This window comes from Lygodium microphyllum, chromosome 28 (genome assembly GCF_053477565.2).
Source record: "Lygodium microphyllum isolate KBCC chromosome 28, Lygodium_microphyllum_v1.1.10, whole genome shotgun sequence".
NCBI lineage: Eukaryota > Viridiplantae > Streptophyta > Polypodiopsida > Schizaeales > Lygodiaceae > Lygodium > Lygodium microphyllum.
Window position 1 is genome coordinate 61628842 of NC_141162.1, and position 13644 is coordinate 61642485.

General features: G+C 37.3%; 1 protein-coding gene across 4 annotated transcripts; it reads left to right on the forward strand.

Moving 5' to 3' along the window:
* The first annotated feature begins 7513 nt into the window (after nucleotides 1-7513).
* On the forward strand, nucleotides 7514-10767 carry LOC148011526 (uncharacterized). Of its 4 annotated transcripts, none has more exons than XM_087670526.1 (6): nucleotides 7514-8605; nucleotides 8695-8753; nucleotides 8845-8968; nucleotides 9056-9152; nucleotides 9245-9429; nucleotides 10549-10767. In XM_087670526.1, the coding sequence occupies exons 1-6, from the start codon at nucleotides 8501-8503 to the stop codon at nucleotides 10564-10566; spliced, it is 588 nt and encodes a 195-aa protein (XP_087526652.1). In that variant the 5' UTR covers nucleotides 7514-8500; the 3' UTR covers nucleotides 10567-10767. The 4 variants fall into 4 exon arrangements, with proteins under 4 accessions (XP_087526652.1, XP_087526650.1, XP_087526649.1 ...); XM_087670524.1 differs by lacking the exon at nucleotides 10549-10767 and having other exon boundaries at nucleotides 7514-8187; nucleotides 8406-8605; nucleotides 9245-9927; XM_087670523.1 differs by lacking the exon at nucleotides 10549-10767 and having other exon boundaries at nucleotides 9245-9927.
* Nucleotides 10768-13644: the final 2877 nt, after the last annotated feature.

The following is a 13644-nucleotide window of genomic DNA, read 5'->3' on the forward strand; positions in this document are numbered from 1 at the left end:
GCCTTGGCTTTTGCATTTTTTGTATACACACTTTGTTGCATGATCAACTGTATACTTTTCTCCACTTTTGAAGCATAAGCCTTCTTCCTTCTTTTCTTTGTATAGGTCCATAGGAATAGATTCATCTTGGTTGAAGTAGATCTAAACTTGTTATCCCCTTGTTTAAGATCAACTCTTGGTTTGTTTGCTATCTTGAAATTGCTTTGACGACTTGAGGCATTGAACGATGGATAAGTTGGCACTCTTAGGTTCCCACTTGGTGCATGATTATTGCCATAAACATTGCCAACTTGTCCCTATTTTAAAATAGTCTTTAGATGTCGATAAATGAAGACTCTATTCTATACTTTATTTCATAATGTTCCACAAGCTCAATAGCTTTGAATAGATTGGTAGAGTTTTGCACCATAACATCAGCTAATAAAGAAGGTTCTAAACCATACATATACTTGTGGAATTTAGCTTCATCACTAATGCTCTCTACATACATGGTAAGGTTGAGGAATTGGTTTGTATAATCCCATACACTTAGGCCTCTTTGCTCTAATCCATACCATCTCCGTGCCAATTTCTCTTTTTCAAGAGGAGAGACAAAGACTTCAGCCATAAGTGTCTTGAATGCATTCCAATTCTCTACAAGTATGTTCTCTTTCTTAATGTATCTCCACCAAGTGTGCGCAAATCCTTTCAAATATAAAGATGCAAAATGAATCTTCATATCGTCACTTCTAGGGAATATATCAAAATAGGATTTTAATTTTGAAATCCATTCCTCTAGAGAATGGATGATGAAGATGATTATCCATTGTACTTTGCCAACATGATCTTATCCTTGGTCTCCCTCTCATGAAAGGGTTGTTGTCCCAAAATAGACTGCTTATGGCTAGTAGGCATTGAACCTCCAACATAAGATGGTACTCTTCCAATAAATGGCTGACAACTAGTGTGAAACCTTCCTGATGGTAGAGGACCTGTAGGAGGTTGAGAATTCAGCCCATAAGCATGGGAATTAGCTCCGTTCAAATTGCCCAAATAGTCATCATGCCTTTATAAAGTCTCACCTACTTCATATTGACTATTGGGAATAGGCCTTTGTCCAATGATACCATGATCTTGACCATTTTGGTTAGGTGGTTGAAATGGGACTGAAGGATCATTGTTTGAAGGAGCTTTCTCCTTAGATTCCTTGGTTCCCATTTGCATTTGCATCCATTGGGAGAATTGGGCCATTATTTGAGCATTAGATTCTACTAATTGATCAATGGAATCCTTCTTTTAGATAGTGGATTCTAACAACTTCTCAATGGAAGACTTCGTTTGATTAGTAGACAATACCATCTACTCCACTTTGGATAACAACTCCAAATATCTTTGAGCGTGTCTATTCTCATGTTCACACATGGTATTATTGAGTGCACTGATTTCTCCTTGCATTTGAGGCTCTTCAAGGCCCTACTAAGGTGTATTTTCTAGCATGGAATCTCTGATTTGGTGAGCATACTCATCTTGGGCCTTACTCTTTCCCTTATGACTTACTATATTAGTGCAGTCCTGCAGTACCCCTTGTTAGAAAATTGGCTATAACTTCAGCTAGCAAAATCAGATTCCCAAAAAATTTTATTCAAATCAGAGCCAAAGATGCCCTCTTCAATATGAGATATAGCACATCATGATAGGTTTAGGAAAAAAAAATTGCAATTCAATCTTTGAGGCTGTTGAACTGTCTAGGCATGCACCTTGTTTTAGCTTGTAAGTACCTTATTTCCACATGTGAGAGAAAAATGGTAGTGCCTAATGACTATCAAACCCTGTAGGAAGCTAGATAGGACCTGTGGATTCCTTGTACTACCTGCATTTGTACTTTAGTGTGAAGATGGTACCTGTAATACCCTACAATGTCCTATAAATCCCTTGTTTCACCCTATTTTGAACTTCAAGGTACTTAATTCTTTGAAAGGGCTTCAATCTTCAATCTCCCTACATGGGCTTCGAATCACTCAGAAGGTAGGCAAATTTTCCCCTAGATCGGTTGGTTGCACCCCTTCGGGATCTTTAATAGTGGGGGAGGGTCACCTCTCTATTGTCCCATTATCTCCCTTGGCATCCATCTTTTTTCTTAGTGGAAATATCAACATGGAAATGGCATGCTACTCTAATCAATTGGCATGATATGCATTACTAAAATTTTCATTCAGTTCTTTACATAAAATGCAAGAGAATTGAAATTTGGTAAAATAAATGGGAAGAGGAGCTTACCATGTAGTGGCTCATTGTTCACTTACCCTTTTACAATGGATTATTATATATTTTTCCATGAATGAAAAATCATAAGAAAATCAACGGATTAGAGCAAGAAATCTTATCAATCAATGGGGTTTAATCAATTGGATTAAATATAATACTTGAACTTTAGTCAAAAGCTTCTAATTCATTGATTGGATCCAATATGCATCAAGTAAACAATGCATTCCATGAGTGGGCTAATTTAAGAAATGATTAGATGAAATTTGATGAAAATTTCACAATTCTTTAATCTCTCAATCAATTGGATGAAGCTCAGTAATTGGATGAATGAGAGAGATTGAGAATTGAAGAGAATACTTTTTGTATGTTTGATGAAGGCTTGAATGATTCCCAAATGCTTGATGGAGTCTCCAATTGCCCAATGTTGCTGAAATAATCTTCAATCCTTGTGCATTTAATGCTTGGAAGCAATCTTGAAGCTTGAAAAGCTTAAGATTGAAGCATTAAAGTCGTTTCCCCTAAATTTTGACTTCATAGAAGCTCTTGAGCTTCAATCCTTGGCCATTCTTGCTCAATCCTTGCAATTTCTTCAAGAATCTTTATTGAAATGGATCCCAGGTGTGGAATGATGAAGAATCTTCAAGAAATTGAGGAGAAATTGAAGCTTGAGCTAAAGCTTTCATGGGTGTCCATGTACTGCACTGTTAGGGTTTGGAGAAGAAGAAGGTTGAAATAGTGTGAAAGAATGCTCCAATCTGAAGTATACCAGCTCAAATAACCAGCAATGATCACCAATAACGATCCCCAACCAAGAAAAAAGAAGGCATGAGCTGTCCAAGAGCTTCAAAGATCAACACAAATTTTGAGTTGCATATTACACTACGTGGCATCCTTCTCCTGTTCTCAAACATAAAGAAGATGAAGCTCTTTTCTAAAAAGTAACCACAGTTTGTTTCTCTTCCAAGTCTAGTTAACTCTTATTTGACCATGTTACCTTCAAAATTGCATGAAAATTTTATGAATACCTATAGTTTGTCCTTTGACAACCATATCTATCCCAAAGATATCTAGATTTAGTATTCTTCCAACTATAGGTGTCGTGCAAGCCCTGCTAGTCAGTGTCCATGTCTTGTACTTATAGTACTTGTTTGAAATTGGTTTTTATGATGAAAAATTGAACTGAATATGAAGAAAAAGAGACAAAAAATGGATCAAAGACTAATGCTCTAATACCACTTGTTAAGAAGAGGTCTGGAGAGAGAGAAAGAGGAGAGAGAAGGCTGCAGAAGAGAGGAGTATAGAAGAGAGAGAAAGAGAGTGACGAGGAGAGAGAAAAACTAGAAAATGAGAGAGAAAGATTGAAAGAGAAGAGAAGCCATAGAAGCTGTGAGCAAGGTGATGAGGAAAGAGATAGTAATGTATTATTATTTCAAAAGATGTGAAAATTTGCATGTCTCTCCCTTTTATACCTATGTCCGAGTGGCATGGTATTATTTCCACGCTAAACATCTCTTTTTCCCAACTTCTTATAGTTATAAACTAAAAATATAAATTCTTCTCAATAATCAGGGATAATGGATGAGAAACATGAATAAATTTACTAAATTTCATATCCATGATACTAAATATACTTGTGAGTAACTCCAATGGCTACCATTCTACACTTATTGATCAAAATACATTCGCATAAAGTACTCAAGCTAGTCTGAAAGCTCAATGGAATAATAAAAACTTATAATATATAGCTAATGTCCAAAAGTTGTATATCATGATTCACCAAAAATAAGAAATCCATTGATTGAATGTACGAATAAATAAAATGATAGCATCACATTCCATAGTGCTACATTGAATGATAGGGAGGAGGAACAACAATATGAAAAACTATCTATAGAAGTCGCTAAAAATGAGCTACATACAATAGAGGAAAAATGTGTATAAAGAAAGCTAGAGACAATTAATCAAAAAAAGTATATATGGAGCACAAGGCCAAAAAATAAAGGGAAACTTCGTGAATCCAAGTTGGTCACTATCCAATAGCTTGTCCCACTGCAACACAGATCATCAAAGCGAGTCTATAATATAACCAAAGATCAATCTAGAGTAGACAATCCCTTACAAAAACAAAAAATTGGAAACATTAAAGAGGCATGACTTACTAGATCTCCATGTGTATATAGCTTGTCGACAAGTGCAATTAGACCATATCTTTTTGCATATCATGTCTCCAAGCTTGTAAAATTGTGATTTGTAATGGAGTACTGCAACAAAAAAGAAAAAGTAGCATTATTAGAATTATATTATTACTATAAGCAACACATAAAATAAAAAAGTGATCATAACTAATAGAGAACTTATAAAGTCCTCTAGGTAGATCTTGTGGCTGCCACTCCTAAGGTGGTACATGACTCTCACCTTCAGTTGTGCCCTTGCCATCTCTCATTGTTGTTGGCATTGCCTTGGAGAGTTTGCAGACTCCTCTCTAAGCCTCCTCCAGTCCTCTTGGTCTAGCCACTCAAGCTTCAATGTCCCACCTTTCACTAGCTTTCATGCATTCAACTATCCATGGTGAAAATATACAAAAGGGGAGAGAGGTAAAGTACCCAAGAATACACATAAACAAAAGAAATGGAGACTTGAGACTTTTCACTAGCTTTCGTGCATTCGACTATCCATGGTGAAAATATACAAGAGGGGAGAGAGGTCAAGTACCCAAGAATACACATAAACAAAAGCAATGGAGACTTGAGAACACAAAGAGATAGGGCTGAAATATTATTATTCTTCTTTCTTCTTCTTCCATATAAAATAACTAAGTCTACAATATGACAAAAGACTAATATGAAAGTACCACAATATATGTGCATGTGGTCACTAAGTGTGAACCTCCTAGGAAAGAAGACTTGGCCACAACCAAGGATGGATTACGTGGGTGTAGTCTAGTTGTAGAATCACTAGCATATTCTCACGTTGGTTACCTCACATGATGCCAGTGAGTAATATCATGCTACATCACCAAGGCGGCATGTAGTACATGCCTGCTCATGTAGAGCTCGACATCTCAACACTTCCCCTCGAGCTTAACATGAGCCCACAAACTCTAAGCATAGTCTTGAATATTAAAGCTTCTCAGCTTCCAAGGTCTTGGTGAAAATATTAGCTTTTTGATCCTTTGTACTAACATAAACCAAGTCAATATCATGCGTCAAAACTTGCTCCCAAATGAAATGGTGATGGACCTCTATGTGTTTGATCCACACATAATACACTGGTTACTAGTCAATTGAATGTAGTAGATGCTCGAGTTAGTCACACTGTGTACAAAAATGTGTATCAGGTGAGTTCAAAAAAGGGGAATATAAAGAAATATAAGCTTACATATATACGTTCACAGAAGGAAATATTTTAAGACGTATAAACTTATTCACAAAAGGGGTTTTTATATTTCATATACATGATTTTAACAAAAGGGTATTGTTAATTTACAAAACTGACTTGGATCATTTTATGAAAGGGTATGGTGAGCCTCAATAAGTAAACATAGCACTTTTGTTTTTCAGGGTACTAAGTCCACTTTTCCAAGTCATGATCTTAAAGAGTCCTAAGGGGATTCATTATGGGATACCTACGGAATCACATTAGTGCAAGGGTGTGAGGTTTCCTCAAATAATACATAAGTCTATGTTAGGCCCATACCCACCCACACTAGGGGTTGGCCCCCATTAATTTTCTTCCCCATCTATACAAATAAGGGAGGGGTTTCAAAAATGTGTATCACGCGAGTTAGTGTATATCCTAGGTCACTCTCACTATGTATGGTTTTTGATCTCACTATGTATAGTTTTTTATTATTATTGAGGTATAGCAACACTAAAGTAAGGCAACTATATTCAAAGCCTAGGGTCTAAGTCCCTAAAAATTTGCGTAAGATAGAGGCGTGTGACTTGGGTTACTAGAAGCAATCAAGATTTGAGTGGAAACTACCCCAAGGTAATAAGATTGTTGGCTCAAGGCAAAGGGTGTTGGAAATAAACCCAATGCAATAAATCTAATCTTATGCAACACCTGTGGAAAACAACGTCTCTTCCTCTCTCTCACTCCTCGGTTTTGACACGCATGCTTGTACTACCACTTTTTGGCTATGTGGCAAAGAAGTACCAATGAAAGTGTGACACGTACCCATTGGACACCTCTTTTTTTGTGAAAGGGCCCCGTCCACCGTTTAGTGTGTAGTGGGCCTTAATTCAGAAGTTTTCAATTCAAATCTTTTTTAAGTTCATGTCTATACTTAAATAACATGGAACTTTCATGATTCCTGAGAAGTAAATGAGCTAGTTAAATGATCCAATCTTGCTATTGCTTGGATCCCACGAGGACAAAGAAGAAGTCCCTGCCCACAAAGTAAAACTACTAGGGGGTTCATTTGAACTCATCTTTAAACCAGATGCACCCCATGAAGAAAAAAAAAAGGCCAGCAGCATTGAAATCAGCATTTCTATGTTTGGTTCATTGGAGGAAGAAGGTGATTGGTGGTCACAAGAATTTTTTATGTTCATGGGTCTATTCCTTTCGCATGTCAAAAATGGCTTTGATCTCATATCTAACCTCCTTCTGAATTGCTTCCATATCCACTTTGTCCTTGATGAGAGCTACTTGGAAATCGACCTCCATAGCTTCTCCATTCATGCCCACCTTGGCTAGTACACCATCGTGTTCCAACCCCTTGTGATGCCTCTTGGAGGAGGAAGGTTGCATGGTGGGAGAATTTCCATGGCACTTAATGCCTATTAAAGATCCACTATGTGTCTCAGTCCTCCTATCACTCCCTCTGCTTACATGCCAGGTGTATAATCATCATCCTTCAACATGCTACTTGATACAGCATGTTCATGTGCTTTTTGTGTTATTGCTATACTTTCACAAAGCTCTAAGCTAATCCTTAACCGCAACTACAGTGAAATATCAAGGCCACTGCGTCTCAAATTTTAACGAAGCAACTTTCTGGGTTTTGGCTTTATATTTTGCAATGTACATTTCATTAATACGACACCTCAAGCTTCTTCTATATCCATCAACGAAATTTGTTACCTTCAGTTCATGGTGAATGTTTTCAGACTACTTGTGCTTTTAAATTTTTTTTAAAAAATGTAGAACTATTATTTTCAAGCATAGGAAACGAAAATAGACTCTATTGAAATATTCAAGAACACGAACTTGGAGATACAAAATCCCATTATCTAAACCTGATTGGGAGGCTGCAGTACTGGAAATTCAAACAACAAAGAGAGCGGGACATCGAATGGGTTTGAAAAGGAACCCCATTGCTGCTCCTCCTTGCACAGGAAAACGCCAGAGGTACGACAGGATTAGGGCTCCTGCCTATCATCAGCGGAGTTCTCGTGCCCCGGTCTCACAATGATTCCATGATCGTCCGCCAGCAGCCTTCACGCAGGTGCCCCTTGATCATAGCTCGAGCCCTTGACGCTCTCAACGGCTCTTCTCTGGCAGCTGGAAGGAACCCGGCCTTGCGTTATCATCTTCGACGCTCTTAGAAGTTAGAGTGTCTCCCGCTAGACAACGTCTCGTGTTTGATCCCTGGGTTGCAGTCCCATCGTTGATTTGTCTCGATTGCAAGAAATCTGGATTATTCTCACAAAATCAGGGCTTCCGTGTCTTTCTGTGACACAGTTGGCCTTCCAGATAAACCCTGAGCGCATAGGGTTTGGTCCTCCATATTTGCTCCATCGTGCCCGGTCACATCACAAGCGGTGCTACTTTGATTGCTCGGTTATTCCGGATTTTCTGCAGAATCTGCACTGGTGGAAAACAACCTTCCCCTAAATTTGAGCAGATTCAGCCTATTCTGACAGAATTGGGGCTTATAAGTTATGTGTCTTCTTGTGACACGGCCAAGTACTTTCATGCATGAACGCTCCCAAATAGGTAGGGCCAATCCTTGATACATGCTCCCTCTGCCAGACGTTTGGGTCACGAGAGATCTGCTTTGATTTCTTGGTTATTTAGGCTTGTGTGCACTGCCACTGGTGGAGGACAAAACTTGTAAAGGTGTTTGATGCAGTGCTGTACAAAAAGGAAGATGGATTTATGGATATAATATTTAGGAATGCTTCTCACCATTTTGCATTGTCATCGGCAAACAGGGACATTCACCACTCCAACTCGGACGTTGTATTGGCCAAGGATCCTCACTAGTGCTAGATTCTGACAGAATTCTGATTGCTGGTTGTCAAATGCTATGGCTGAAGCTACTGTCTGTACAGTCCCACAACATCTGCATGGGAACAACATGGTTCTTACTGGTGGTATGGCAGGAAAACGTAAAACACCTTCTGAACTTCGGGTGAGCTTCTGTCCACTAGCATGGCAATTCCATGGGTTCTGAATGGTATTTAGACATGTAATGATCGCTTTTTACCTGGGACTTTGTAGGTAGAGCAACTGAAATGCCTTCGCACAAGTCAGGACCAGGCGATAGACCTGGTTGAGAAGTACGGATTCCCTCCTTTTAACATTTTAACTGCTCTTCTACTTTTGTCTCTAAGGCTTCTTAATGCTTATTCCTGTTGGGCGTGCGTTTAGGGCTCAGAACTTGTCAAATGCTCGAAACAATGATGCTCCAAAGCATCCACGTTTTATTGATACCCGAGTTTCTGCTGCTACTAAACCTGGTGACAGATCAAAGCTCCTCACCAAAGACAAGCAGGTCTGACTGCTGAAACTCACTGAATCGCTAAATTGTCAAATTGATAACTATATTACTTAATAGGATATTTGTGTTGTGACCTTCTAGGATGCACCTCTTTTCCCTCAAAAGTGTGAATTGACTGATGTGGGTGTGCGTGCTATTACTGAGGTCTGCACGAAGCCTTTAGTGTTAATCTTCAATGGTTAGTGCGAACTCTGAAGTGTTGACGTTTATTCTGTTTCTCTTTTCTGTTTCATTATTTGATGTTCCAGCAAAAATGATATATCTTGTCAGCAGGAAGAGAACAGAGCCCGATGATGCCTTCTTGGAATTTGAGAATGGAGGTGCCTTCTAGCTTAAAAGTAGAGAATGGAGTCAACATCCAGAAGGCCGATTCTGCTTCTTTTAACACCTTCAAAGATGTCTCACAGATTTCTTGTGGATTGAAGGAGACGGACCCTGGACCTAGTTTGGATATGGTAGGTCATATATTTATCAAAGTCTCCTTGTCAAAACTGCTCAGAAATATGTCTATTGCCATTGGGGAAATTCAGGCAAGGCTCAGATAATTTGTATACTTTAATATTTACAGTTTGGCCATAATGTTTGGGAACCTAGAGTCTTAATGGCTTAGTAGCTTAATTTTTCAAAATCACATTATCAAGCTCACAACTTGAGATACACTTTTGAGATTGGAGAAATGTACTAGTGTAATCATGTTGGGATCACCAGACGTAGATCAAGCTATCACAAAGATATGTCCAACCTCCATCAATGAAAATATCTTGTGGTGATGTCAAGGCTAGCGGGTTACCTTTGCAGACACTATCACTCGGATGGAACCTTTGATCATAACTCCAACTACTGGGTCAAGAGAATAGCCATTGAAGAGGGTTGGCTAAATCTATTGTAATAGGAGGTTGGCTAGATCCCCATCTACTTAGATACCCATTGAAGAAGGCTGGCTAGAGCTATTAACATAGGAGGTGGCTATGTGAGCATTCTTAGCCTTGAATGCTCAATTAGGAATGTGCTAGGACATCGTTGATAACATGCTATTGCAATCACTTGAAACACCATCACATTGGTTGCAACACTAGTGTTATAATTTACTAATATGGAGCCATCCCACAAGACTTCCAAAATATAGGTAGCTAAGAACATCTTTTTGGCTACCCTAGTATTCTCCATTATCATCTTGTGGATTGGGACTCACACCAAGTGGCCCCAACATTATAATACAAATATAAAAGCTTTGTTTGAGGTTGCAAAGATGTGGGATGGACCAAGGTTGCATGAGTTCCTCATTACTAACCTAAATGGCCTTTCACTCTCAACGACAACGAGAGGCCATAGACAAGCCACCCACTTTATCCTCAGGATACATGGATATATCTTTGATGCTATTGTTGGAATATATTAAAAGGCAAAAGAAAAACATGGCATTATAGGAAACATTCCCTTTGTCTTGGTGGAAGATGAGACAATTATAAAGAAGCAGATAAGGTAAACATACTGAAATATTTGTTCTTTTGACTTGCAAAAAATATTATCAATCAATTTTTAAGAATTTATAACCTTTACTATTTGCATCGTAGGTGGAATCTCAAAGATGATGCTCTTGTTGGATTTGATGGATACAAGTCTTTAGACCATGAATACGGAACATCACACATTATTAAAGTTGGAGAAGGAAAGGTAGGTTATGATATCATTGTTGATGTATTTGAAACTCGTATCATTGGTAGTTATACAAGAGTATTTGTCACAAATCCACTTCATGAAGCACTTCCATGCTTGGTTGTGGCTGCTCATTATACTTGTAATTGATTTGATGCAAGTTTTTATTCATAGATAGTGGATTGAAATTTTGGCAATGTGGGATGAGAAGCTCAAATCAAAAGTAGGCCCTATCATTGGATATGCATTAGATGGAGATAGTCAACAAAGAAAATTAATATTAGCTAATTATGTCAATAAGCATGTCACTCGATATGAGATTGGGTGGGATGGTTGACCTCTTTCTAGGCAAATTACTAAATGGAGAGGTTTCGAGCATGCATGATCAAGAATTTATACACACAAATGGAAAAAGCTAGTCAATATTCTCAACAAACCAAAGCATCAATTGGCTCTTGGGGATGCTCGAGTTACTTTGAATCATGTTAACATTGTTTATGATTCTTTTTCTATTGATAAATATATGCTTAAGGAAATAGATATCAGATGAGATGATCATCAAAATTGGGTTGCAATATAGAGGATATGTAGTAGGCAAGTCCAATGGTGTTTGGAAGAGCTAGCAAATAATGGAAATCGTAGAAGGAAGTGAAGCATGGTTGGAACACAAGTCTATCTTGAAGTTGATGGAGACTACATTAATGTTTTCTTGTCTCCATACTTGAGCTTGATGGATAGAGTCCGTTAGTAGCAAAAGTGGCATTCTTCTTCCAACTCTGGAGATATTGGATTTTAAAACATGCCACGTATACATTATCAAAGAATTTTACTAGTAAGGAGGCATTTTTAGATGTACAATTCTCATGCCACTTTGTTGTATTGCTCATAAAATATTTTAGAGACTTCCATTCGGATAAGATGGTTTCAATACATTTGATTGGATCTGATGTAGTTGAAATCTTTTTTAGCAAAGTTGGTAGCATGGTTGGATAAGAGCGTACTTATGACTCGATGGACATGTTGCATAGTATAGGAATCTTGAATAGTCTTTCACATTTTGAACGCAAGGAGGATGGTGTGAAATTTACTGAGTCCATAAGAAACAAGAATACCTATGGAAAAAGTTAAATCTCAAAGAGAATATGAAAGAAGCAAATCTAGGTGATTGTGAATGTGTTTCAACTTATGAAAATATCATTGATGCCTTGAAAAGGGGATTACAAAGTGCTCAATAGATTTGTGAAGATTTGCAAATGAAGCCAAAGGGTAAAGACGATAAGAAATGGGGGTTGGAGCCTTGGTCTAAGGGCTTTTTTCAGGCTTACGCCAATTCAATTCTGAAAGATTTTGATACAGATTAGGAATCTTCAGTTCTTGCAGATGATGGAATGGATTCAAAGAAGTATGCATCTACAAGTAAGATAAGACATGTAGTAGATTCTATGCTGGATGAAAATGATGAGAAAAAAAAGATAAAGTGAACCAAGTAGTGGAGCTTGAGAATAGTAGATTTCTTTTTAAGTCTACATTGGTAAGTCAACTTACTGGCAATCCCATGTTGTCCAAAGATAGGCTTACAAGGGTACAATAAGGAGGAGAAGTATCAAACTTAGACAAACATAATCTATTTGGCATTGGTTCAGATTGTGTTGTATTCTTCCAAGAAGAGAATACTAATGGGAAGATCACAAGGTCATCAAAGCCAGGCTCTTCAAAAGGTATGAGAAAAGAAAATTCAAAGTGTGGGATACTTGGGATGAGTCCAAAAGATGAGAAGAAAAGTTAGTGGTGCTTATGTGGAGTACAAAAGAGGGCTTAGTCTCTCAAGTAGACCATCGGGGGTGGAGGTTCAACTTAGATGGTATCAAAAAGCAAAGGGACTTAGGAGTTTTACATATGACTTGATAGACCTTGATATGGTGGATATTGAAAGTATAATTGCCCTTGCAAATCTCATATATGATTGTAACAATAATGAACATGGACTTGATGAAAATGATTGGAAGATCTTCAATGAATTTGTAAAGGACCGTTGAGATAGGTAAAGAGACATCACTTTTTCTCTCTTGTAATGTTGCTTGCTCCATAAAATGACTAAAAATAAAGTCTTATTAAGCTTATTCTTAGCATATTCCTTGATTTTAATTTATTGTATTTTTATCTTTGCTTCAGGAACATAACTAGTGGATTATGATGATGCATCTACGTATATGAAAATGACAATGAACTCTAGCTTAAAACAATGTTGAGATGTTGAGTAGAATGCATGGCCTAGAGGAAAATTTTGTATTTATATATTTTTTGTATAGCCATATTTACTTCATAAAATAAAATGAGATAAATTTTATATAGATGCAAATATAAAATATTGTGCTTTTAGTTACACATTCATGCAAATAATTTTGGAGTTTAGTTGTGGATTATAGAAAAAAAAAATATTTTTCCCTTCAATATAGCTATCTTTTGTAGCTACAAGTTAAACTCATATTCTTTGGGTTTTGTTAAGACTTGATATTAACTAACTGAAAATTTTTGAGTGTTTATTTCTTGCTATCTTTAGATTGTGTGTGTGTGCATTTGTTATTGATATGCTTTGTAGAAATGGCGGAGACAATTATTTAAGATGAATTAGATACAAAAGATGTAATGATATAGTCCAATGTTATCACTAAAAGACAAGAGAGATCAATATGGCAATGTATGAGAGCTCAAAGATAGTATCATGATGGTGAAATTGTATATTTTTCTATTTCTATTTTAATTTTCATGTTTAAAAGACCCACAAGGCTCACTTCTTGCTCACTTTGAAGTAGGCTTGAGCAACTAGCTTACTAGCATATGTACACCATAGCTTGTGAATTTTAGGTAATGCTAAAATATGTTAAAACTCTCTAGGATCGCTTTCTTTTTAATGAAAGCTTGAAAGTTTTGGGATCTTATATGTTATGGGGTTGTTTTAATGAGCTGATCAAGTTTAGAATGCATTTTTAGCTCAACAAACATCTGGTTGCACA

What these genes read in the sequence shown, in the direction of transcription:
- LOC148011526 (XM_087670523.1), top strand. Translation starts at nt 8,501, where the DNA reads ATGGCTGAAGCTACTGTCTGTACAGTCCCACAACATCTGCATGGGAAC. An exon ending in TCCTCACCAAAGACAAGCAG is followed by an intron (nt 8,969 to 9,055) that starts GTCTGACTGCTG and finishes GTGACCTTCTAG; the next exon opens with GATGCACCTCTTTTCCCTCA. An exon ending in TTTAGTGTTAATCTTCAATG is followed by an intron (nt 9,153 to 9,244) that starts GTTAGTGCGAAC and finishes ATATCTTGTCAG; the next exon opens with CAGGAAGAGAACAGAGCCCG.